At 54.9% G+C, this 24,401-nt stretch overlaps 1 protein-coding gene across 1 annotated transcript; it reads right to left on the reverse strand.

The window, feature by feature from the left end:
* Nucleotides 1–1,741: 1,741 nt before the first annotated feature.
* Nucleotides 1,742–22,617, reverse strand: LMF2 (lipase maturation factor 2). The gene is made up of 14 exons (XM_076054326.1): nucleotides 22,454–22,617; nucleotides 19,635–19,888; nucleotides 18,074–18,102; nucleotides 16,967–17,163; nucleotides 16,662–16,840; nucleotides 15,579–15,720; nucleotides 14,735–14,872; nucleotides 13,961–14,066; nucleotides 13,275–13,371; nucleotides 12,194–12,379; nucleotides 10,719–10,887; nucleotides 9,848–9,959; nucleotides 9,515–9,623; nucleotides 1,742–9,238 (listed from the first exon to the last, which is right to left on the reverse strand). Exons 1-14 carry the CDS (start codon nucleotides 22,545–22,547, stop codon nucleotides 8,798–8,800), a joined length of 2,253 nt encoding a protein of 750 aa, XP_075910441.1. The 5' UTR covers nucleotides 22,548–22,617; the 3' UTR covers nucleotides 1,742–8,797.
* Between the last annotated feature and the right edge of the window lie 1,784 nt (nucleotides 22,618–24,401).

Here is a 24,401-nt window from a genome sequence, read left to right on the forward strand (position 1 = left end):
AGAGGGGGAGAGAGATGGAGAGAGATGGAGAGGGGTGAGAGATGGAGAGAAATGGAGAAAGATGGAGATAGAGAAATGGAGAGGGGGAGAGAGATGGAGAGGGGGAGAGAGATGGAGAGAGATGGAGAGGGGGAGAGAGATTGAGAGAAATGGAGAGGGGGAGAGAGATGGAGAGAAATGGAGAGAGATGAGGCCGGGAAAAAAGATGAAGAGGGGGAGAGAGATGGAGAGAGATGGAGAGGGAGAGAGATGGAGAGGGATGGATAGGGGGAGAGATGAAGAGAAATGGAGAGGGGGAGAGAGATGGAGAGGGGGAGAGAGATGGAGAGAAATGGAGAGAGATGGAGAGGGGTGAGAGATGGAGAGAAATGGAGAGAGATGGAAATAGAGAAATGGAGAGGGGGAGAGAGATGGAGAGGGGGAGAGAGATAGAGAGAGATGGAGAGGGGGAGAGAGATTGAGAGAAATGGAGAGGGGGAGAGAGATGGAGAGGGATGTAGAGAAATGGAGAGAGATGAGGCGGGGGAGAGAGATGGAGAGGGATGGAGAGAAATGGAGAGGGGGAGAGAGATGGAGAGAGAGATGGAGAGGGGGAGAGAGATGGAGATAGAGAAATGGAGAGAGATGGAGAGGGGGAGAGAGATGGAGAGAGATGGAGAGAAATGGAGAGAGATGAGGCGGGGGAGAGAGATGGAGAGGGGGAGAGAGATGGATGGAGAGGGATGGAGAGATGCAGGACTCTTAAGGTCAAGACGCTTGTGGACCACTCGAGTCACGGGCCGTGCCCTCTAAGTGCTGGGGGCTGCCCCCCACGCCCCCCACTCCCCCTTTTCAATGTGTAGACTCCGAGTGAGATGATAAGAGATATAAACAAGATACAGATGTAGTGAGATGCCATAGGCTACGTGAGGCTATATGGGTCTCTATGGGAGGCCATGGGTCTCTATGCGAGGCCATGGGTCTCTATGCTAGGCTATGGGTCTGTATGAGAGGCTATGGGTCTCTATGCGAGGCCATGGGTCTCTATGCGAGGCCATGGGTCTCTATGCGAGGCTATGGGTCTCTATGGGAGGCTATGGGTCTCTATGAGAGGCCATTGGTCGCTATGCGAGGCCATGGGTCTCTATGCGAGGCTATGGGTCTCTATGGGAGGCTATGGGTCGCTATACGAGGCCATGGGTCTGTGCGAGTCTATAGAGACTCATGGCTACGTATGGTGCGAACTTATTTCGCACCATACGTAGCCAACCCTGCTCATCTACGTCTATGATTGTGCTGTGAGTCTATCGCTCTGTTTAAGGCTATGGGTCTCTATGTGCCAATTTTTGGCAATATTTTAGATGTGATTGCTAATCGCTGCTTTTGCAACTACCCACGACCCACCACAGATAAGGGAACGGAAGAAACGATGAGTGGGTGGATTGTTCAGGCGGCTGGCTGGTGTGTGGAGTTGCGGAAGCAGCCGGTGTTGAAGATGCAGTGTTGCCCTCTGTCGGTCCCAGCGAGGATTTTTAAGGTTTGTGCCATTTACAGCACGAGGTTGTAAGTGTCGTTTGCTTAAAATTCCTGGTCCACCCTCGCGTAAAAAAAGACTTCTCGTCTCAATGTTCTCTTTCGCTCACCATGCTCGCAACCGATGGCAAGGCACAAGGACCAGTTCAGATAATCGTCACTGGTGTTGGTGGCCGTGAGCGGGAATCGAACTCGGGTTCGCACGCACAAAGACACACACACACGTGTGTTTAATCAGAAGGATTTATATAGTGGTGAATGTATCGAACACCGAACGACAGATCGATACGCGTGACACAACGGACGCGACGCTTACGTGTCCACGAGGTCTGGCAGCTGTCACACCGCGTCACAGTCACGTGCGCGTCACCTAGGCCGTTGTGACGTCAGCCCCCCACAACGCTCCTCCCCCTCACAACTCCACGGGTGACGACCAAAACGGAACTGCGGGGCCGCGCTCAGTGAACAAAGCTCCCCCCACATCACGTGGTCACTCAGGGGGGCCCATTGCCAGAGGCACGTGAGCCAGCACCATGGAAGTCCTCGATTTGTTTTTATTTGATTAGTATCATCATTATTCCTACGGTCGCTTGATCATTATTTAGATTTTAGGGCATCATCATTATTCCAACGGTCGCTTTATCATTATTTAGATTTTAGGGCATCATCATTATTCCAATGGTCGCTTTATCATTATTCAGATTTTAGGGTATCATCATTATTCCTACGGTCGCTTTATCATTATTTAGATTTTAGGGCATCATCATTATTCCCACGTGTGCTTTATCATTATTTAGATTTTAGGGCATCATCATTATTCCTACGGTCGCTTTATCATTATTTAAATTTCAGGGCATCATTATTCCTACGGTCGCTTTATCATTATTTAGATTTTAGGGCATCATCATTATTCCTACGGTCGCTTTATCATTATTTAGATTTTAGGGCATCATCATTATTCCTACAGTCGCTTTATCATTATTTAGATTTTAGGGTATCATCATTATTCCTACGGTCACTTTATCATTATTTAAATTTCAGGGCATCATCATTATTCCAACGTGTCGCTTTATCATTATTTAGATTTTAGGGCATCATCATTATTCCTACGGTCGCTTTATCATTATTTAGATTTTAGGGCATCATCATTATTCCTACAGTCGCTTTATCATTATTTAAATTTCAGGGCATCATCATTATTCCAACGGTCGCTTTATCATTATTTAGATTTTAGGGCATCATCATTATTCCTACGGTCGCTTTATCATGATTTAGATTTTAGCGTATCATTATTTAGATATTTTACGGTATTATTGTTATTATTATTCCTCCGGTCGTTTACACCGGGAAAGCCTGAGCGAGTCTCGTGAATCGTTTTTTTCACGAGGGTCCTGCCACGTTTTCGCAGTAGGGGTGATGATAATTGCTGCTGTTGCTGCTGCTGTGTATATGCTAATTGAGTGATTATTTTTTTTAGTTTTTCCGGTGTGATATTTACTAAATTTAACAGCAACAACAACGTGGACCGTGACGCTGGCGGGCGCACACACGCTTGGCCTACTCGTCCGAAGGACGTCACCAGGACCCTTCATCGACCACTGTGATGCAGAAGGCGCGTATAGTACCAAGACAAAAGCCGGAGTGACAACAGCAGGAATATCAACCCTGGTGCTGGGGTGCCTCTCCATCTCTCCATCATCTCACCACTCCCGGGCCCCGCCGTATCATTCCGGGAGCTTCACAATGAACCCATAGACGCGAGATTCAACCAGGGAGGTTCCATGGTTTCGGATTAAGCCCCGGTTACAATTAAATTCGTTTGAATCAAGCCCGTCGACTTCATCGCAGGTATAACGTCTCACACCTTGGCTCGCGACCCAGGGTCGGACACGCGACCCAGGGTCGGACACGCGACCCATGGTCGGGAACGCGACCAACTATCAGGCAATTCGTCACAGAGTGCACGAGCAGGTTAGCGGACACGCGAAACAACACCTCGCCGTGCTTCGGAAGAGACTCTCCGCGCGTGGCGCTGAGGATGCGTCACCGTGCCGTTACGTTTTTGGACGTTCTGACCGCGGGTACGCAACACGACAGAGTTACACCACTCGCCGAAGCCGCACTGCGGCGTGCGGGCGGTTAACTGGGTCGGGGCGGGCACACGCGACTGTCGGATATGCGACGCTGTACCGTAGTACAGCGTAGGGGGTGCCGCGGTGGCTAGGAGATGTTAACTACCTCGCCTGGTGTACAGGTCGTGGGTTCCATTCCGACCCCGACGCCTGTTGTACATGTGGAGTTCGTGTCTCTCTCTCTCTCTCCCCGCCCGTGGTCGTGGGATTATTTCTCCGGGTTCTCTGGTTTGAAAAGAAAAAAAAAACGGGTTGACAGCTGCTCTCATTTCACAGTCGGGGAAGTAATAATCCGCGAAGATTCCGTTTTTGAACGAGCGACGATGAATCGTGGATGTGGCGGTGATCCGGAAGTCTCGGCCGAACGGCAGAGTCCTTCGCTGAACGCGTGGCCGGTCGTTCAAACGAGGAACGCGCTTTCGCTCGACCGCGGTTTACTGACATTTCGGGAACACTTTTCGCGTCGCCTACGTCGTCTGGACCGTCCGTCTGGAATGTCACCTACGTCTGGACCATCACATCTGGACCGTCACCTACATCTGAACCGTCACCTTCCATCTGGACCGTCACGACAGAACCACGCGCGAGCGCCAGGGCAGAGCGCCTCGTCTCTCAAGGTGGTGTGGGAGTCCATGACCCCCGTGGACTCGTCATTGCCCGACAGTTTTGGCCAACAGGGGAATTGCAGAAAGTGGACAGGGTCGGGGAATCACAACAAAGCATGGGGTGAAAGGGGATTTTTTGCTATGCCCCAGCTGAGCTGTAAGAATTGGTCACGATCTCTGCCCAGCCGATGCTGGAGGGGGGGGGGGCTTTTACGAAGTCACATGCGTACGTAAATCATTTGCGGATGTTTTATATATATACACACACATACACACACAAGTCTAGGGCGCTATGGCGTGACGGACTAACGCGTTGGACGCCACCACACGCCCTGCCTTCTGCTCGAGCCTGCAGTTTGTTACAGAGTCAGCAGCTGCCTCTCCAAGGAACGCACCGACCAGTTTCACCTCCTCCACCAACACCAACACCATCTACACCTCCACTTCAGGTTGCTGTCTTCTGGGTGCCACTCCAGCTGACGTCTCGCCGACCTGGCCGCCTCCACCTTTCACCCTGGTCACCACGCGTCCCCACCCATCACTACCTCTCCTCCTGCTTCCCCGTTACATCTACAAGGCCTCTGAAACCCCCTCCCCCACCGCTGCGTTCCCGAACCTGCAAGTCGCTCGCCCCCGCCCTCCCCCTCCACACGACACGTCTCCCCCGTCCACCGCAACCCCTTCCCCTCCACCACTGCATCCACCTCGCCACGTTCCCACTCCCCAACTTCCAAAGCTGCCCCTCGTCCTCCACGCAACATTTCCGAGCGTCCCCTCCGCACGCGCCGATACGCAAAGGGGACCACGGCGCCGCTCGCCGCTCCGCGTGAACAGCCCGCCACTGCGACCCGCGTCAGCTTGCCGTAACTTCAACCACGATGTTTCGCGGCGTTAGCACGCCGTTTGTGTAAATGCGCGTGCGTGCGCGTCAGCGCGTATATACTTAAAATATTGTTATTTTTACACAACGATGCGACTTAACCCGGCTACAGCGAAGAACGATTCACCGACAGACACGACGGAGGACGCAAGCACATCCGATCGCGAGTAGACCGGCAACCTGCGCGCACCCCCCCCCCCCAAAAGGGCTACAGCTAAGACCCAACGAACTACAACAGGACTACCGCACGACGCTAAACTTCACGCCTAGAGCATTCGGACGCGATCACGACGCCAACGGAAAGTGCGCGACCCCTAACCCGCGAGTCCGCGTTACGTATCAGCTGCGCGGCGCGCAGATTATTTCGTCGACGGTATAATTCTGTACTTCTCCGTGGCTCTCCGCCAGACGCGTTGTCGTGTTTCGCCGGTGCGATCGTCCGACGTTTTTCCCCACCCCCCCCCCCTTCCCTCCGCAACCCCCCACGGGCACCCCCACGTGCTGCGAGCTCCTTCGATGATCAGCGAGAACTTTTACAAACCAAGGAAGGGGCCCCCCTCGTTGAGACAGACGCCGATCGGGGGGGGGGGGGGGGGTTCCCAGCGGCGCTCGCACTCGCGGCAACGAGATCGCTCGCAACCAACGGGCCCCCTGTGCCCCAGCGGCCCCTGGCAGGTGGCTGAACAAGCCCTAGAAATGAAAAGGTGGGAGTAAAGTAAAAAAAAAAAAGGTACAGGCTCCAGCCAAACCTGTAATTTCCTCGTCGTAACACCGCTGGCAGAAGCGCCTCCACGCGAGGATATTCGTAGAGGTTGCAGTGCCCACAGTTTACCCTCCCCCACCACACGCGCCGAGCTGCCCTTTTACATACCGCCGGGTTGACGCGAGCGACGATCTGTAACCGTTGCCTGGACCGCCGCGCCGGGAGATACGATTAAAAACCGGCGACCTCTGGATTGCAGTTCCAGCTGCTCTGCTGACCGCTAACACCACTGTGGCTGTATTTCGCCCCCCCCCCCAAAGTAAAACGAGTTGGTACATTAAATTATTATCATCATCATCATCATGATCGATCCACTCCACGTGTGGTGGTGGGGGGGGGGCAGCTACCAGACCACGATAAGAAGAGTACAACGCATAACACTTTCGAAAGTCGTGGGAAACAACAACAACAACACACCCTTTCTGCCAGTATCCAAGCACGAAAAAGGCGGATCGGTTTCACGCCAGACCTTTCTTGCATGGAAACAAGAGTTGCGTTAAGATGTTCAAACGCCAAATAGATTCAACCTTTCTGGCATGGAAACAAGAGTTGTGTTAAGATGTTCAAACGACAAATAGATTCAACCTTTCTTGCATGGAAACAAGAGTTGTGTTAAGATGTTCAAACGCCAAATAGATTCAACCTTTCTTGCATGGAAACAAGAGTTGTGTTAAGATGTTCAAACGCCAAATAGATTAAACCTTTCAGGCATGGAAACAAGTACTGCGCATTAGCCCCACGGCGGTACTTGTGGTGAACATTCAAACAAACATGGCTCTGATAATAATAATACACGGGCATTGTCTGTGAAAGTGATTGGCCTACAGCAGAGACAGCTACAGCCTTTCTTTAGGGCCCAGTCTCACCAGCACTGTCAGACCAGAGAACAGCGCCACAAGGCGACACCACCGGTGGTGAGACTGGGCCCTGCTGTCTCTGCTGCAGGCCAATCAGTGTCAAAGACAATGCCCACAGATTATTATCACAGCCACGTTTGTTTGAATGTTCACCACAAGTACCGCGTGTTTGTGTGTGTGGTTAATGCGATAGCTTGATTCCATGCGAAAGGTATCATCTATTCGGTGTTTGAACATTTTAACAAAGCTTCTGTTTTATTGCCATACTGCCAAAAGTCGGTGAGTAAACCCACCGCGATCGGTTTGAATGGGCGCGGCCGCAGGTAGGCAAGCGAGACGTTAAATAAAATTAAAACAAAACTATAGAGGAGTCGACGCTTACGCCGACGGTAAACATGCAAACTCCGGTCATCCTCGCAGCGGCTTTTGGGCCGAGCCATCGGACAAAGACGGTGGTCACCGCATCATCGCGCGGCTCTTTCGGATGCGCCTCTGCGGCCGTCTGGAACGCTCTTCCTTTCCGATATTTAGGAAGCCACAGGGAGCTACGGAACTTTTAACTCGTCATCTAGATTGACAGAATCGTTTCTTTCAGACTGCAAATTGTGTTCAGTTTGTGGTCCTTCTCCCCCCCCCCCCCCCGGCACCTTTTGCTGCCAAAAGAAGTTCAAGATACATAGACTCACAGGAGACCCATAGTTTGTCATCTTTCTCCCGCACCTCCAATTCGCACGGTTGGCTACGTACGTTGGTGCCTAAATAAGCTGAACACGCACACAGCGAGAGAATGGAATCGACTTTGCGCGACCCGTGCACCCGGCGGGCATGGACGGACGGATGGACGGAACGGACGAGTGGCGGCGGAGGAAGATGCGAACGAGCGAGACGGCCGATCGCCGGTTTGCCACCTTCCCCGTGTTCTCATCTAGTATATAAAGACCACGTGTTAATTATAACGGCCGTCTGATTTTGTTTTTTTTAGATATGCATACGTGTGTGTGTGTGTGTTTGTCCCGTCAACTATAAATGCGACCGGTGGAAAGGTGGCAATTTCACGGTGATGATCTTTCATTACATTAATAACACTGTGACGCACGTAATGGGAAACGAAAAGTGTGCAGAGTTTGATTGAAAAAAATCTGGGGAGGTTTTGCGAGGGCGCGACGGGGGGGTGGGGGGTGCGGGGGGGTGTGGGGGGGGTGTGGGGGGGGGTGTGAAGAAAAAAATCAAACAGAATTAGTTCCGTCTGTGCTCAATTAGTAACGAGAACGAGACAACAGTAAACTATACACACGATTAAATACGACTTTTTAAGACCCGAATTGGGGAAAGGATTTCTCCACAACTCTGTGGCTGTCGCCTGACGATGCCGGTTGTTGCAATTACCGGCGAAACGTCACGTTGTGGGTTTTCACTCCCAACACACAGCTGGTGTGTGCTGTGCTAGTAACGAATTGGCCACGTTCTGTTTGTGTGACACAAACCTTCACTAATCTGGCCGTGTCGGGTGGTGGCGGGCTTAACGGCATGTTTATATTCACGCGATCTAAACCCAAGAGACCTCTATTATAGGGGGCGGTATTATTTGTCGAACGCGATTGCAGCTCATTGCTGTATCGTCTTAAACTAAAAAACACACGTGCACCCGGTTATCCGATTTTTGTAAAATAAAAAAAATTACAAAATGAAAATCTGAACCAAACGCGCGCGATCATCAACACAGAAGAAAAATTTGGGCGCGTGCCATGCCGTGCCAAGCCAAGAGTGGTCCGGTGCCTTTGCAGGAGGGCGCGAGCGACGGAGCGGAAAGCTTTCGACCGCTCGTCACGGAACAACGTGGGCAACAAAAAAATACGCTCAAGGAAACCCCCCCCCAAGCGTTTGGTGTCCGAAGCAAAACCGAGCGTCGAAACGAACGCGGCCACTGCCGTGCCCCCTGGCAGTGGCCGTGCCGTTTCACAGGAACCGTCGAATCGCATGCACGGAGACCGCCCGCCTAGGGCGGCCGACCACCGCCCCCCTACCCCCACCCCCGCGCGTGCTCCGCTTCAGTCTCTCTTCTTGCTCTTGCCCTTGCCGGCGTTGGGAGAGGACGCGGCGGCGGCGCCGCCGGCCTTGCCGCGGGCGCCGCCGCTCCCGCCATCGTCCGCCCTGCTGCGCTGCTTGGCGCCGGAATCCCCGCCGCCGTTCTTCCGCGCGTCGCCGGCGCTGTGCCCGCCCGTGCCCGGCCTGTCTCGCCCACCACGCGCGCGGCCGCCGGCCGAGCCGCCGCCGCCGCCGGTCGCCGCCGCCGCCGCCGGGGGCCGCCGCGGCGCCAGGGCCCGTCTGAAGAGCGCCGCGAGCGCCACGGCCGCCACCGCGGCGGAGAAGAGCGACCAGACGACGGTGGGCCCCGTGTACGGCTCGCCGAGGGCGCGGACGCCGCTCAGCAGCTGCGGGATCGGCGCCGGGGAATCGCCCTCCGGCTCCTGCCTCGGCTTTCCGCGGTCCTGGTGGGGGTGGGGGAGACGAACAACAAAGACGAAGATCCCCCGTGTGGCCTTTGACAGACTGCCGGGGCAAGTGCCGCCAGCGAGCAGCGGCGCCTTCGAAGGCCCGGGCGGCGCACGAGGCGATGATCGCGTGCTCGGCGGCCACGCGCGCACGGGAGCCTCCGTCTGCCCAGCGATGGCGTTCACACACCGTGCACCCGGGCGCTCGCTTAAGGCCGCCGTGGGTAGGGGTGGCCCCTCTGGGTGCCCCCCCCCCCGCCCCCGCCCCCTCACCTTGAAGTCGTGTTGCCGGAGCACGGCGTCGAAGGTGGGGTCTCCGAGGAAGACGGCCGGGTAGAACTCCGAGACCAACTCGCGGCGCCACCACTCGCCCGGCATCGACCTGTGGGGTGGTGGGTTGGTGGGGTGGTGGTGGGGGGGGGTGGGGGGCGGGAAAAGCCGCCGGGGTCAAAGCTCCGCCGCGACCCCCCCCGCGGGGTCACCACGAGGTCGATCGCCTCCGGCGAGAACGTGGAACACGAAGTCAAAGTCCGGCACCGGCGCGTTGAGGCTGTACGGGAGGGGGGAGGCGGGGGGGGGTCTTCGTCTTTGTGTGCGCGTGCTCACCCGTCCTTGTCGGGGCTCGTGTAGGAGTACTTGTAGAGCTGGGCTCGCACGAACGTGGGGGGGCGGTCGCTGAACGGGTAGCGGCTCCTGTCCACCTGCAGCAGGCGCTCCACTGGCGGGGAGGGGAAGAAGGGGGGTCGAAGAAGGGGGGGTCGAAGAAAGGGGGTCGCGCGTCAACGCGAAGGCAAAGATCGACCCACCCCCCCCCCCCCCCCCCACGGGCACGGCGCACGTGGGGGGGTGGGGGGAGGGGGTGGCAGATGGACGGCGGCACCGTCTTCCGTCTCCCGAGCGGCGATGTTGACACGCCGCTCCGGGTACTCACCTTGAGGCCCGAGAACGGTTCCGGTAATCGTCACCGGCGTCGGCGGCCGTGAGCGGGAATCCGAGCCCCGGGTCGCCGGATTCGCAGCGCAGCGCGATAACCCACACGCACGCACGGCCGCCATTCGCCACTAGGTACCGGTGACGTCACCGCGGCATCTGTGCCAAGCTAGGTGCGCTTGAAGAGTCGAAGGCTCTTTGGGCAGGAGTTGACAGGCGAAAGCCACCCACCCGATGATGACGGACACTTGCGCTGCGCCCGAAACGTCGCCATTCATTTCATTTTTTTCTACCTTACGTGGACTTTACCCAAAGCACCAAAGAGTGTGGATTCCTGCAGTCACGAAAGCTTCGAATCAAGGTTACACACGCACGCACACACGCGTGCGGACATAGGCCCCCCCCCACACAACGACAAAGACGCGTAGATTCACAGACAAACACGCAGAGGTGCATCAAGGACAAAGATCCCGTTCAGCCCACACCGGACGTTGGGGCAAGTGCTGCCAGCAAACGGCACGGCAGGGCACACGGCGTGCGCCATTACCGTTGCGCTTGCCCTGCAGCAGGCGGTAGAGGAGGCTGCTGAACCAGGGGCTGTGCTGCTGGTCTCCAAGGGCGGCGAACCACATCTGCCAGTCGAGGCGCGGCTGGTGGGGCGCCACGACGGGAGGCGCGGCGCTCACGTTGCCCGGCTTGTACATGAACTCCAGCTCCTGGCAGCGCCAAACGAAAACGCCGCCGCCGCCGCCGCCGCCGCCGCGGGAAAACAACAACCGTCACGGACGAGGACGCTGCGGCTGCTGCTGGCGGCAACGGTCGCCGCCGCCGCCGCAACCATTACAACCGTACTACAACCACGATCAACACCGCAACCATTACAACCGTACTACAACCACGATCAACACCGCAACCATTACAACCGTACTACAACCACGATCAACACCGCAACCATTACAACCGTACTACAACCACGATCAACACCGCAACCATTACAACCGTACTACAACCGCTACCAACACCACAATCATTACAACCGTACTACAACCGCTACCAACACCACAATCATTACAGCAGTACTACAACCGCTACCAACACCACAACCATTACAACCGTACTACAACCGCTACCAACACCACAATCATTACAGCAGTACTACAACCGCTACCAACACCACAACCATTACAAACCGTACTACAACCACTATCAACACCACAATCAACACAACCGTACTACAACCGCTACCAACACCACAATCATTACAGCAGTACTACAACCGCTACCAACGCCACAACCATTACAACCGTACTACAACCGCTACCAACACCACAATCATTACAGCAGTACTACAACTGCTACCAACACCACAATCATTACAACCGTACTACAACCACTATTAACACCACAATCAATACAACCGTACTACAACCGCAACCAACACCACAATCATTACAGCAGTACTACAACCGCTACCAACGCCACAACCATTACAACCGTACTACAACCGCTACAAACACCACAATCATTACAATGGTACTACAACCGCTATGAACACCGCAACCACCTCCATAACCCATCACCACAAACACCATCTCAAAGACCCCCCCGTGTAGCCTTAACAGACTGTAGGGGCAAGTGCTGTTAGCGAGCAGCAGCTATGAAGGTCAGCACAGCACATGAGGGGGGTGGGTGGCCAACACCATGCCTGAATGCCCTCGTCTCCCGAGTGGTGATGTTTACACACACTGCACCAGGTACTCATTTGAGGCCAAGTCGACCTAGGGGAGACCCAGGACCGTTTCAGATAACGTGTTGGCTGTGAGGGGGACTCGAACTCGGTTCGCCGGGTTCGTAGCGCAGCTTTCTAATCATGGCACAACCACCACCACCACACACACAACCACGCACCACAACCACAACCACCACCACCACGGCAAAGAAACACAAGCGCACGTCCGCCAGCCGCGGCTATCGCTCGCCCATGCATCACCATCCCCCCCCATCCCACGCCGGCTCGCGCACCTTCCAGCCGCCGCTCATGCTGTGGCTGCCCTCGATGACGACCTCCGGGCGACCCCCGACCCCGGTCATGCGGCGGAAGAGCCCGTAGGATCCCGTGAGGTGCAGGTGCTCGAGGGAGGAGTGGGCGCGACGCACGCCGGGCCACAGGGCCGCGTGCGCGTCCTGCTGCAGGTACGTGTACGGCACCTGGCGGGGAGCGGGCGGGGGGACACGAAGAGTGACGTGCGCCGGGAAGTCCCGGAGGGTCGCGTGGAGCTTCCGCGCGGGCGTTACAGGCGGCCGGTCGAAAGGACGAAGCGGCCCGATCGATTCCCGAGGCGGGGCCACGCGCGGTGGACGCACTTGCGCGCGGTGCGGTGAAGGGCCAGCACCACGGAAAGGCGCGGTAGGGGGTAACAGCTGGTGGTGCATCTGCCGGTCATCTCGGATCGGTCAACCCATGGCACGTGCCGGGTCTGTCCCCGCGACCTCCTGTCAGCGAGCCTTCGGCACTTCGCGTGGTCTCTTAAGTGCACCTGGCCTGGCACAGGTACCGTGGTGACGTCACCGTCACTCGGTGGCGAATGGCGGGTATTGGTATTGGTACAGACTGCTGGGGGCAAGCGTCGTTATCACGAGCAGCAGCTGTGAAGGCCGGCACGGCACACGAGGTGGGGGTGGTGGGGCTAGCACGATGCCAGGATGCCGTCTCCCCGTCGGTGATGTCTTTACACGCAGCACGGGGAATTCATATATTTTAAGGCCAAGCCGACCTAGGGGAGGCCCAGGCCCGATTCAGATATTCATCGCAGAGGTTAGCTGCGAGCAGAAATCTAACTTGAGCTCATCAGGTTTCGTAGTGCACCGCGCTAACCACTTCAGCCACTGTTTGTGACACGCATGCACACGGCACTCGAGCACCCGCACGCTCGCTCACGTACACTCGCTCACGCCACTAAGGTACACGCAGGCTCGCTCAGGTACACACGCGCGCGCACCGCTCCTATGTATATATTTTTACTCATTTCGCGCCATACGTAGCCAACCGTGCTAATCAGAGGGTACGCGCACGCTCGCTCACGTACGCACGCACGCCACTCACCAGGCTGATGGTGAACATCCCGGCCGTGGCCAAGAGGAAGATGGCGCACTGCAGCGTCGTCCAAAACTTCCAGAAGAATCCGCGCTGGCACGCACAGCTTCCACAGCCGGACCACCCCGCATACACGCACGAGCACACACGCGCACACGCACACACGCACACACACACGCGCACGCACACACACACGCACCCACACGCACACACCCACACGCACACACACACACGCATGCACGCACACACAGGCACACACGAACACACGAACACACACAGTTAACCACCTTGTATCAATAATTTTAGGGACTGTGTGTTGTCTAGGCCTGGTCTGGGACTTTCTTGGTTTATGTTTGTACTTGTTTTGCAGCCTTGCCCATATATATGCAATTTATTAACCCCCGCTGGTCTAAATAAACGTTTCTGATCATGGTAATTTCTGTGCAGTTCTGTGTAATTCGCGGTGTAATTCTTCACATTTGGGAAAACCCGTAACCGTGATGCCTGCAAAGCAGACGGTCGCGTAGCCACTCGAGTCGAAAGGGAAATCTCTGCGACGAGCGTGCGGCCGCGAGGCCTCGTCAGCATCGACGACGGCGACGATGATTTCACGACGACGAGCGCCGTTAGCGAGCAGCATCCATGAAGGCCGGCACGGCACACGAGGGGGTGGGAGGCGTGAGATGGTAGCTCACCGGTAGAGCGCTGCCAAAGCCTCCCATGCCAGCGACAGGCCTCCGATCCACATGGTGATGGGCACGGCATCTTTGAGCCAGCCCATGAAGTCATAGTAGGTGAAACCTGCCAACGCACGCAAACCACCGATGTGCCCGGTTTGGCCTGTAACAGACTGTAGGGGCAAGTGCTGTCCGTGAGTAGCACCTGTGAAGGCCGGCACGGCACGCGAGGTGGTGGGTGGCGAACACCACGCCCGGCCGCCTTTGTCTCCCCATTGGCGATGATTTTACACACCGCACCACACAGACAAGATCCCCCCCCGTATAGCTTTAAGACTGCTGGGGCAAGTGCAGTTAGCGTGTAGCAGCACCTATGAAGACCGGCACGGAACACAGCGGGGGGGGGGTGGGTGGCCAGCACCACGCCCGGCCGCCTTTGTCTTCCCAGTGGCGATGTTTACACACCGCACCAGGTACTCATTTGAGGCCGAGTCAACCTAGGGGAGGCCCAGGACAAATTCAAATAATCCTCACTAGTGTTGGCCGTGAGCAGGAATTGAAACCGGGTTGCCAGGTTCATAGCGCAGCACGCTAACCGCTACAGTACCGCTCCCCCTTCCAGAACACACGCACACACACAAAGACCCCCCCCCCCCCACCCCATATAGTCTTAACAGACTGTTGGGGCAAGTGCTTTAAGCGAACAGCACCGATGAAAGCTGGCACGGCGCACGAGGGGGTGGGAGGCCAACATCACACACACACACACACAGGTGAATATCACTCCCTCACCGATCTTGGACTCCACGACGCCCCTCTCCCAGTCCACCTTGAGGTTGAAGTAAGTGACGGTCCAGAAGACGAGTGCGCCGTACACACCGCACTCGGCCAGCCACGCCAGCCGGTCAAACCAGGGTGACGCCTGCTGACCTGTCGTGCGCACGCAAACACGGTGGTCCCCCGTGTAGGTTGCACGGTCCGTTGGGGGCAAGTGCCGTTGATAAGCGAGCGCCTATCGATGCCGAATGGGCGGCTAAATAGGCATGCGTTTGTAGGCATGGCCTGGATGGGTAAACGTGGCCCAAACCCCAAAACGCTTTCGAACAATCGGACTTCGTCACGATTCATCGTCGATTTTTCCGGGTCAGTCTGCCACGCAAGGTGTAATATGCCGTGTCGTAAACCGTTCTTTATTCATCGTCGAAGCAGCCAAGTTGTCACGTGATGAACAAAACGTGGATGACGTTGAACAAAACGATGAACAAAACGTGGATAACGTTTTGTTCACAATCACGCGATCTAACCCACAAAAAAAAACGAACAAAAATGTAACCTGTATTATCGTGGACAACGTATTTCTGCATTGAGCACCACCGGGCGTTAGTGTTGGGGAGAACGACCCACACAACAACGTCCGTTCATCGCGCGACAACTTCACCCATTGGCCGCGCCGGGCGCAGGAGGTTGTACGATCCCACCCAAGGATCGTGACACAATATTGGTCGCGCGTGAATGACCCGGGCACGCTCGCGCGTCGATCATCACGCCCCGCCTCCCCGCGCGAACGAACGAACGAACGAACGATCGCTCGCTCGTCCCGGTCCGTTTGCGCCGTGCGCGACACGCGTCCCCGCACCCTTGAGCTGCTGGGGGGGGCGACGCTGGCGCAGCAGCCACGAGGCGTGGCGGTCGTCCAGCAGGGACAGGCACAGCACCAGCGTGAGGAGGTTGAAGAAGTTGTAGTTGCCGGTGACGATGATCATCAGCTGCAGCAGGACCTGGCGACGAGAGACACGCGCTTGCACGCGCTTGCACGTGGATTCATCACGGCCGACGACGACGGACAATCAAACAGCCAATCAACAGCCAAAGGACATTGGAGCTTGGGGAACTTTCCGTGATTGCTTGCGTGTGGCAGGCTGTGGTAACGGTAGAACTTTTGGGCACACGGCGGCCGTGGCTGTCGCGGTCACGGTGGTGTGACGGTGGTGTGACGGTGGCGTGACGGTGGCGTGACGGTGGCGTGACGGTGGTGTGACGGTGGTGTGACGGTGGTGTGACGGTGGTGTGACGGTGGTGTGACGGTGGCGTGACGGTGGCGTGACGGTGGCGTGACGGTGGTGTGACGGTGGTGTGACGGTGGTGTGACGGTGGTGTGACGGTGGTGTGACGGTGGCGTGACGGTGGCGTGATGGTGGTGTGACGGTGGCGTGACGGTGTTGTGACGGTGGTGTGACGGTGGCGTGACGGTGGTGTGACGGTGGTGTGACGGTGGTGTGACGGTGTTGTGACGGTGGCGTGACGGTGGCGTGACGGTGTTGTGACGGTGGTGTGACGGTGGCGTGACGGTGGTGTGACGGTGGCGTGACGGTGTTGTGACGGTGGTGTGACGGTGGCGTGACGGTGGTGTGACGGTGGTGTGACGGTGGCGTGACGGTGGCGTGACGGTGTTGTGACGGTGGCGTGACGGTGGCGTGACGGTGGTGTGACGGTGGTGTGACGGTGGCGTGACGGTGGTGTGACGGTGGTGTGACGGTGGTGTGACGGTGGCGTGACGGTGGTGTGACGGTGGTGTGACGGTGGCGCGACGGTGGTGTGACGGTGGTGTGACGGTGGTGTGACGGTGGCGCGACGGTGGTGTGACGGTGGTGTGACGGTGGTGTGACGGTGGTGTGACGGTGGCGCGACGGTGGCGCGACGGCGGCGTGACGACTCTGACCTGCGCGTAGAAGGAGAAGATGCGCACGCGGCGCAGCGGGCAGAAGAACAGCACGGGCACGGGCACTTCGATGGCGTAGGTGGCCACCACGCTCAGCTGCTGCACCCAGCCAGGGAGGTGGTGGGCAAACCACGCCGCCGGTGTAGGGATGCACTGGCTCTCGTAGTGGAAGTTCAGGGCTGCGGGGGCGGAAAAGCGCCCACAGATTCGCACAGAGATCCACAGACCCGCGCAGAGACACGTAGCTTTACACAGAGGAGTTGGAGGAGGAGGACTAGCAGCGGGAGTTGGAGGGCACCTCTCACCGGACAGCGTCCACCACGTGGGGCATCGGCTGGTGAGCTTGACGACCCCTGACGCGAACATGAGACGGAAGAGGAGCCAGCGCAGCAGCCAGAAGGTGAGGCCATCGTGCGGCCGCTGGGTGGCCGGGCGCCACTTGACCAGCCGGAGCGGGGCCGCCAGCATCGTCAGGAAGCCGGTCTCCAGTAGCAGGTTGTCCCTGCCGGGGGGGGGGGCGGGGCGGGGAAGAGGGCGACAGCCGATGGTGCAAGCGGCCGCGGTCACAGCTCGCCGAGCTCCGTTGGCTTCCGGAACGCGTTCGCGAGGCCGCGCTTGTTACACTCGCACGCAAAGTGCGTGCGCCACAAATGAATCACAATGCCTCGCTGATCTCGTCAAGGACCATAAGCCACCAACGCAAACTCCGGGCATCCTCGCAGCAGCAGCAGCAGCGGCTTTTGACTTGCCGTCAAACAAAGATGGTCACCGTATCAGGAAGGCGCTTTCAGATGCGCTGCTGCGGCTGTCTGGAACGCTCTTCCTTCCGATATTAGCAAGCAATGCACTTCTGAACTGAAAACTCATTTCTCTTTAGAACTGCTTTTTGTGTTTCGTTTGTTGTCTTTCCCCCGCACTTCCGATTAGCACGGTTGGCTAAGTACGGTGCGCGAATGAAGTTTAACGCACGTACGTACATAGCTGCGCGGGACAGCGCAGCGCCCATCGGATTGAGCGGTCCTCAGCTCGCAGTCCGATACGCGAGATAAACTCAACACACGCACACACGTCGATAACACCGGGGCCTTAAAGGTAAAGCGATAATAGGCGACGGTTCAGGCAATGGCCCTTCTTCACAGAGCACAGAGAGGACAGAGAGACTGTGACCCGGTTTTCTCCGCGGTAAATCCCTAATAGCAACGCGACACTCAACTAAAGTTTGCATCCTACTGGATCAACCTGACGAGAGTTACCGTGCCCTCTCTCCTACGTCACGGACAGACGGGAAGATGGAGACGATGCATAGACGCCGCCGTTGACAAGTGTAATGACAAAATATACCATGCAAATTACTTAATTACTGCTGAAAGAGCGATTGAAGAGTACCGATTTGGAACAAACGTTGTACTCACCACTGGAAATAAAGGAACACCTGTCCAACCTGTGGGAGAATGAGAGCAAAAAACATTGAAAAATCAATCGCAAAGAAAGATATTATCACTGTGAAATTGCACCAACTAAAATCTCAACAATCAGGCGTTACGACCTCCTGACGCGTCTCTGAATTAAACACATGGCCTGTGCAGCTCCTCTTTGTGCGTGGCTGTTAATGATTAATGTACAAGCCAGGACACACAGACATGCCCTTTCCGGGGGGGGGGGGGGGGGGGGCATCTGGTTTATATAAGAGTTTGCACTGCAATGACCACGTAATAATTACTTTCATTTTATGTCGCATCATTCTCACGCCAACGGCGTCCCACAACGTTGTACATTTAAGCAACGTGTCCCGCAGTTTCAACTGCAGCGCCGGGAGGGTGAACGCACACGCAAGACGATAATCAAGGGCTGGCGTTGCGACGCAGTGCGCTACGAACCCGGCGGCCCGAGTTCAATTCCCGGTCATGGCTAAAGTCGGCGGCGAGCGAGCGGTGTCTCTGGGTCTCTCGCGCCCTTCACGCAACCCAAGCCGACCAGTGCGGTGAAGTATGGTCAAAAACGCCCAAGACCCGTACGGCCTGCGGGCGGGGGGGGGAGGAGGCCCCTCAAATAGCCAAAGTTCGACAATAAGGGCTGGACACACTGTGGAAGTTAGCAGGGTGTGGGGCTGGTGAATGGTTCCCGGTGAACTCTGGGTAGATGGCAGACAGGAACACCGCCCGACCACCTCGTCACAGAGGAGTTCAACTGTAACTGCAAATACAGGGGTGCTTCAAAAAAAAAATGTTTACACTTCTGAGAATTTGCAACAACACCACGTGACATGTGCTGCTGCCTCGGTGCTCTGTGGATCACCTGGAGAAGATCCCAGGCGTGCGTTGACAACGATGGCGAACAGGTGGGAGACTCTTTTGACTTTTTTAAGCTATTAACATTACATTTGTTATCGCGTTACATTCTTATTATTGTCCGTTCTTTTTCCATAAAAAACGAAAGCCCCATGTAAGTGTTAAGACATTTTTAAAGCACCCTGTATGTTATTATAACACTATATATTATTAACACTTTTCCAGGGTGCTTAAAAAAGATGTTCAACACTTCTGAGCATTTGCAACAATACCACGAGAAATTTGCCTCCGGGCTCCGAGCACCTGGAGAGGATCCCAGGCACGTGTTGACAATGATGGCGAACAAGTGGGAGACTCTTTGAATTTTTGAATCCATTAACATTTACATTTGTTACCGTGTTAGTGTATTATTGCACGTTATTTTTCCATTAAAAACAATGGTCGCATATATTTTTTAAGCACCCTGTGTAGCAAATATATGAAGCCATCTGGCTGACTCAGTACTCGGCCGACCGTTACGATGTGCTGTGAATAATGGCCATTGCCTGAAACGTCACCTACTAAGTACTTTTTCTTTTCAACACCACAGTGATATTCATGAACGTGTCGAGGGTTTTGGTTTTTTTTTTATTGTTCCACTACCCTGCGCACGCACTCTGCCGTGTCCTCCCATCGCCTGCCGCACCTGGTAGAGCGACAGGTAGAGCACCCAGAGGCACAGGAAGGTGAAGGCGTCGCGCATCGGCTCAAAGACCATTGCGGAGAGCGAGAGGCCCGCGCCCAGCAGGCACGCCAGCTCCATGCCCTGCTCCACGTCCAGGCCCAGGCGCGGCGCCAGCCACAGCAGCGTGGGGCGCTCCCACATCAGTTGCGCCTCCGGCTTGCCCTGGGGGCTCAGCTGCTTGCGCGCGGGGAGGATGCCCTCGCGGCCGTACAGACCTGCGGAACGATTCGGGAAGGGGGTCGGGTCGGGTTCAAGGGATGCTGCGGCGGTGGAATGGTCGAGCGGGTTGGCAACCTCAACCAGGTCAAGGTTCGTATAGCCCCAGCGGACGGTGTTTGGCCTACTCTTCCACGCTGGCCAGATCGTCTTAACGAAAGAGGTGGGGGCGCCTACACTGTACCCCGCCACGAGCGATAGACTCAGTGTGGTCGCGTGTGTGTGTGTGTGTGGTGTACCCGTGTACACTGCAGGGTCTGGACAGAGGTGGAGGAATTCAAGCGACATGTCCGTAGTTTCAACTGCAGCGACGGGAGAATTAAACGAATCGGCAACCCTCTGGATTGCAAGTCCGGCGTGCTGACCGCTACACCACGACCACACGTTGCTACCTGAACGCTGTAGCATAAATTGCACTCCTAATTCCATATTCCAACTGGCACATGGTAATAAGTTGAAAGTTGCCCATCTGGAACTCCCATGCACGTAACGGTTAACATCTGGCCACCGTGGGGCGCCACGGTGGCCAGATGTTAACCGCCTCGCCTGGGATACTGGAGGTCGTGGGTTCGATCCAGACCCCAATACCTGCTGAATATTTATAGTTTGCATCTCTCTCTCTCCCTTCCGCGTAGATTTTTCTCCAGGTCCCCCGGTTTTTCTCTCCACATTTAGAATCAACGTGCATTTAGAGTATTTGACTGATATACATTTCCACGTGATAAGCCACTTCGTTGAGCTATCATTTGTGGCCAGGTCGCTTCTGAAAAAGAAAATATATAGCTCAGTGGGCCTTACCTGGTAAATAAAAATAATAATGTACAGTTGAGTTTAACAATTATTACTCCCATGATACAAAGAGCCATGCGTCTCTCTGAATCGATAATATTAATTCAATATTTAAAATCCAAAAGCTAAAAAATGTGTGCCCACCGAAATGATGACCCGCAAGGGAGCGTGAATTGGTTATTTCAGTTAAATATGACCGAGTGGACAATAAGCATCCAGCGTGACGATGACTAAGACTGCCCAACAATACTATCATCATCATCATCTACCCACCAATAACATCAATACCACAAATACCATCGCCACCATCTACTCACCAATACCATCAGCATCATCTCCCCAAAATCATCAGCATCATCATCCCACCATCATCATCCCACCATCATCATCCCACCATCATCATCCCACCATCATCATCATCATCATCCACCTACCACCATCATCATCTACCTACCATCATCATCCACCCACCATCATCAATCGTCTACCCACCATCATCATGTACCCACCATTAACCATCATCTACTCACCAATACCATCATCACCATCATCATCTACCCACCATCATCAATCATCTACCCACCATTAACCATCATCTACTCACCAATACCATCATTATCATCGTCTCCCACCAATACCATCACCATCATCAATCATCTACCCACCAAAGACCAAACAGCGACCGACTGTAAGGAGACGAAGCTAAATGAGTGTGACTGAAGTTAATTGAGTTACGGTCTCATAGACTGCGGCGCTATTACTGGTAATTGGGTATCGTCTAGACTGCACGTGTGCGTGTGTTTGTGCTTATGAACCAGATTTACAGAGTTCGCCGAATGGCTAAGCCTATGATGATTACTGTATTAATAACTAAGGGCGTTTGTACCGAATCTCTGGCTTTCGTGAGTAGACCAGCCCAAGAAGAAGAAATTATGACCGTGCCAGCCACGTGCCCCCCCAAAAAAATGACCGAGCTGAGACTAAAACAAAACCTACTACATTCAAGATCGAGTGAACTCGACTAAGACAATAACCACGAGGATTTGTCGACTACGTTTAATAAAGATGCCTACCTAACCGCGACGCACTATTTCTGAAATTCACCGAGGCAAAATTGCTTTTAGTCACGAGCCTCAAAGGCAATGGAATCGCTTGCAAACTCTCTCGCTCTCTCTCTCTCGGCCATTAAATCATCATCATCATCATCACCACCACCACAATCCAGCCAACAATCCCACCACCCCGCCGTCACGAGTTAACCCGAGTAAATTTCACCCCCCGTGGAACCCAGAAGCGTGGCCACCCCGCAGAAAGTTACGGCAAGCAGAGCTTTAGGGCACACGAGAAGACAATGCTCACAAACATTAGAACGGCAATATGGCATGGATGGATGGATCATTTGGGCTCTAACGGAGCAATGCGAAACGAGGGCGGGGAACCGTGCATATTGGTCAATAAAATTATTTTTTTAAAATAAAACACCCGGCTCGTGTATTCGCGCAATAAAATATAACGAGGAGGCAATGTCACTGCTAAGCACACGGTTTAGTTTTTGTTAAATCGACTCTACAATAGAATTTCAGCGAGGGCGGGCAGGACGGGCGGGCGGTCGGTCAGAGCCGGCCCAGCCTTGGGGCGAGACGCGCCACCTCCCTCGGCCGGGGATCTATCCGAGCACCGGTGAAGGCCGCACCCTCGGTGGGGGTGGCCGATTCGCCTGGCTCTCCACCCCTCCTCCCTCCTCCCCCCCCCCCAACCGTCGCCTTCGTTTTTACCTGGGATCTGCACGTAGAGAGAGGCGAAGGCGAACAGGTAAATGGCGCTCATGCCCCACAGGAACATGTGCCTGGCTAGGTGCACCTCTCCCATCGTGAGGCGGTGGTGGTGGCGGCTGCTGCGTTGCTTGCTGGAGTCGCGCGGCTACGTGGCTTCAAGAGCCCCGCCCCCTCCTCCCTTCTTGCCCCGCCCCCCCCCCACCCCCGGAGGAAAAGAGCGCGAAGCGAAAGACGCCCCGGGGGCAATTCGAGAGCGCCGAGCGGCAGTGGGGTGGGTAAGGCGAACCGGGGGGAGTGGGGGAGGTGGGCGAGGGTGGTGTTAGAGCCCCCAGGGCGAGTTGCATTCGCGCATTGTTGGTGCGGGGCGGTTCGGCACGCCTCGGATTCAAATTACGTTCGGTCATTCATTCGTTTGTGGTTTCATTTGTGGTTTCGTTTGGGATTTCTCGTTTAGTTTGTGGGGTTCGTTTGGGATTTGTCGTTTGTTTGTGGGGTTCGTTTGGGATTTCTCGTTCGTTTGTGGGGTTCGTTTGGGATTTCTCGTTTGTTTGTGGGGTTCGTTTGGGATTTCTCGTTCGTTTGTGGGGTTCGTTTGGGATTTCTCGTTCGTTTGTGGGTGCGTTTTGGATTTCTCGATCGTTTGTGGGTTCGTTTTGGGTTTCTCGTTTGTTTGTGGGGTTCGTTTGGGATTTCTCGTTCGTTTGTGGGTGCGTTTTGGATTTCTCGATCGTTTGTGGGGTTCGTTTGGGATTTCTCGTTTGTTTGTGGGGTTCATTTGGGATTTCTCGTTTGTTTCATTTGGCTTCATCATTAGCTGTGGTCATTAGCTTTTTTTGCGGCTAATTGGGATAATTAGCTGTGGTTTATTGACTGCGTTCTTGTGTGTATTATGGCCCAACATTCAATGTGGTTCATTAATCTCATTCCTTGTGCTTTCGTTATTCATTCGTTGCGGTCCATTGACCTAATTCATTCATCAATGCCGTCGTTCGTAAATTCATTCACGGAAAGATACGTGATCGATTCCTGGATAATTGAATGACTTGTGAATTGATTCTTCCATGCATAAACTAATTAATGCATTAGTGAGTGACTGTGTCGATTATTTCGTGGATTAAATCATCGATTAATTCACGGCTTAAGCTATCGCTTAATCATTACTGATTTTTGGTTCGATTAATTCAGACATGGATCGATTATTTTACGTATAAGATCATTGTAATTTAATTGAAGAATTCGCTAATTGTATCACTCAATAACCATTCATTCAGTCTCTTGTGTATTAATTAAACTACACCATGAATGGTAATTAATTACAGTGTATTATTGGTGATTGTGCTCATTCAGTCTTTGACCGAATCCTCAGATATGCACCTCATCTCTTGCCAATATTAAACAATTTGGTGACTACGATGCTGCTGCTGCTGATGATGATGATGCTTCTTTGGCATTGGTGCAAAAATAACAATACGCAAAAACCCAAAAGATGTGGCCTCAAAAGGAAAAAAACGACATCATGGGCGACGTTTCAGGCAACGGTCCTTTTGTCATTGCACTTAAATATACCGTAGTCTCATCGGACATTTGAAGAGCACGGACAAAGATTCCACGTATCGCCTTAACGGGCCGCTGGGACAGCTGCTCGTAGCGAGTATCACCTAACAGGCCGGAACGGCACACACAAACGGGTGTGGGGGGGGAGTTCCAACACCGCGCCTGGCCGTCTTTGTCTCCCCCAGTGGCGATGATTTTAAGCGCTGAGTCGGCCTCGGGGAGTGCCCGGAAACCGGTTCAATATAATCGTCACTGGTGGTTGGCCGTGAGCGGGGATCAAACTCGTGAGCCCACCTGGGTTTCGTAGCGCAGGTGGCTGAGGGGCCGTCCGTAAATGACGTCACGCACCTAGGGGGGAGGTCAGACATTTGTGACGAAGTGGGGGGGGGGTTGA

Source organism: Petromyzon marinus, chromosome 65, assembly GCF_048934315.1.
Source record: "Petromyzon marinus isolate PM22_M1 ecotype Great Lakes invasive population chromosome 65, UKy_Petmar_22M1.pri1.0, whole genome shotgun sequence".
Lineage (NCBI taxonomy): Eukaryota > Metazoa > Chordata > Hyperoartia > Petromyzontiformes > Petromyzontidae > Petromyzon > Petromyzon marinus.

Bases quoted from the DNA above. Each gene is read 5' to 3' on its own strand.
- LMF2 (XM_076054326.1), bottom strand. From the start codon at position 22,547: ATGGGAGAGGTGCACCTAGCCAGGCACATGTTCCTGTGGGGCATGAGC. The intron at 16,841-16,966 runs GTGAGAGGTGCC...CCGCCCCCGCAG, and splicing joins CACGTGGTGGACGCTGTCCG to CCCTGAACTTCCACTACGAG. The intron at 10,888-12,193 runs GTGCGCGAGCCG...TGGCGCTGCCAG, and splicing joins GCATGAGCGGCGGCTGGAAG to GAGCTGGAGTTCATGTACAA.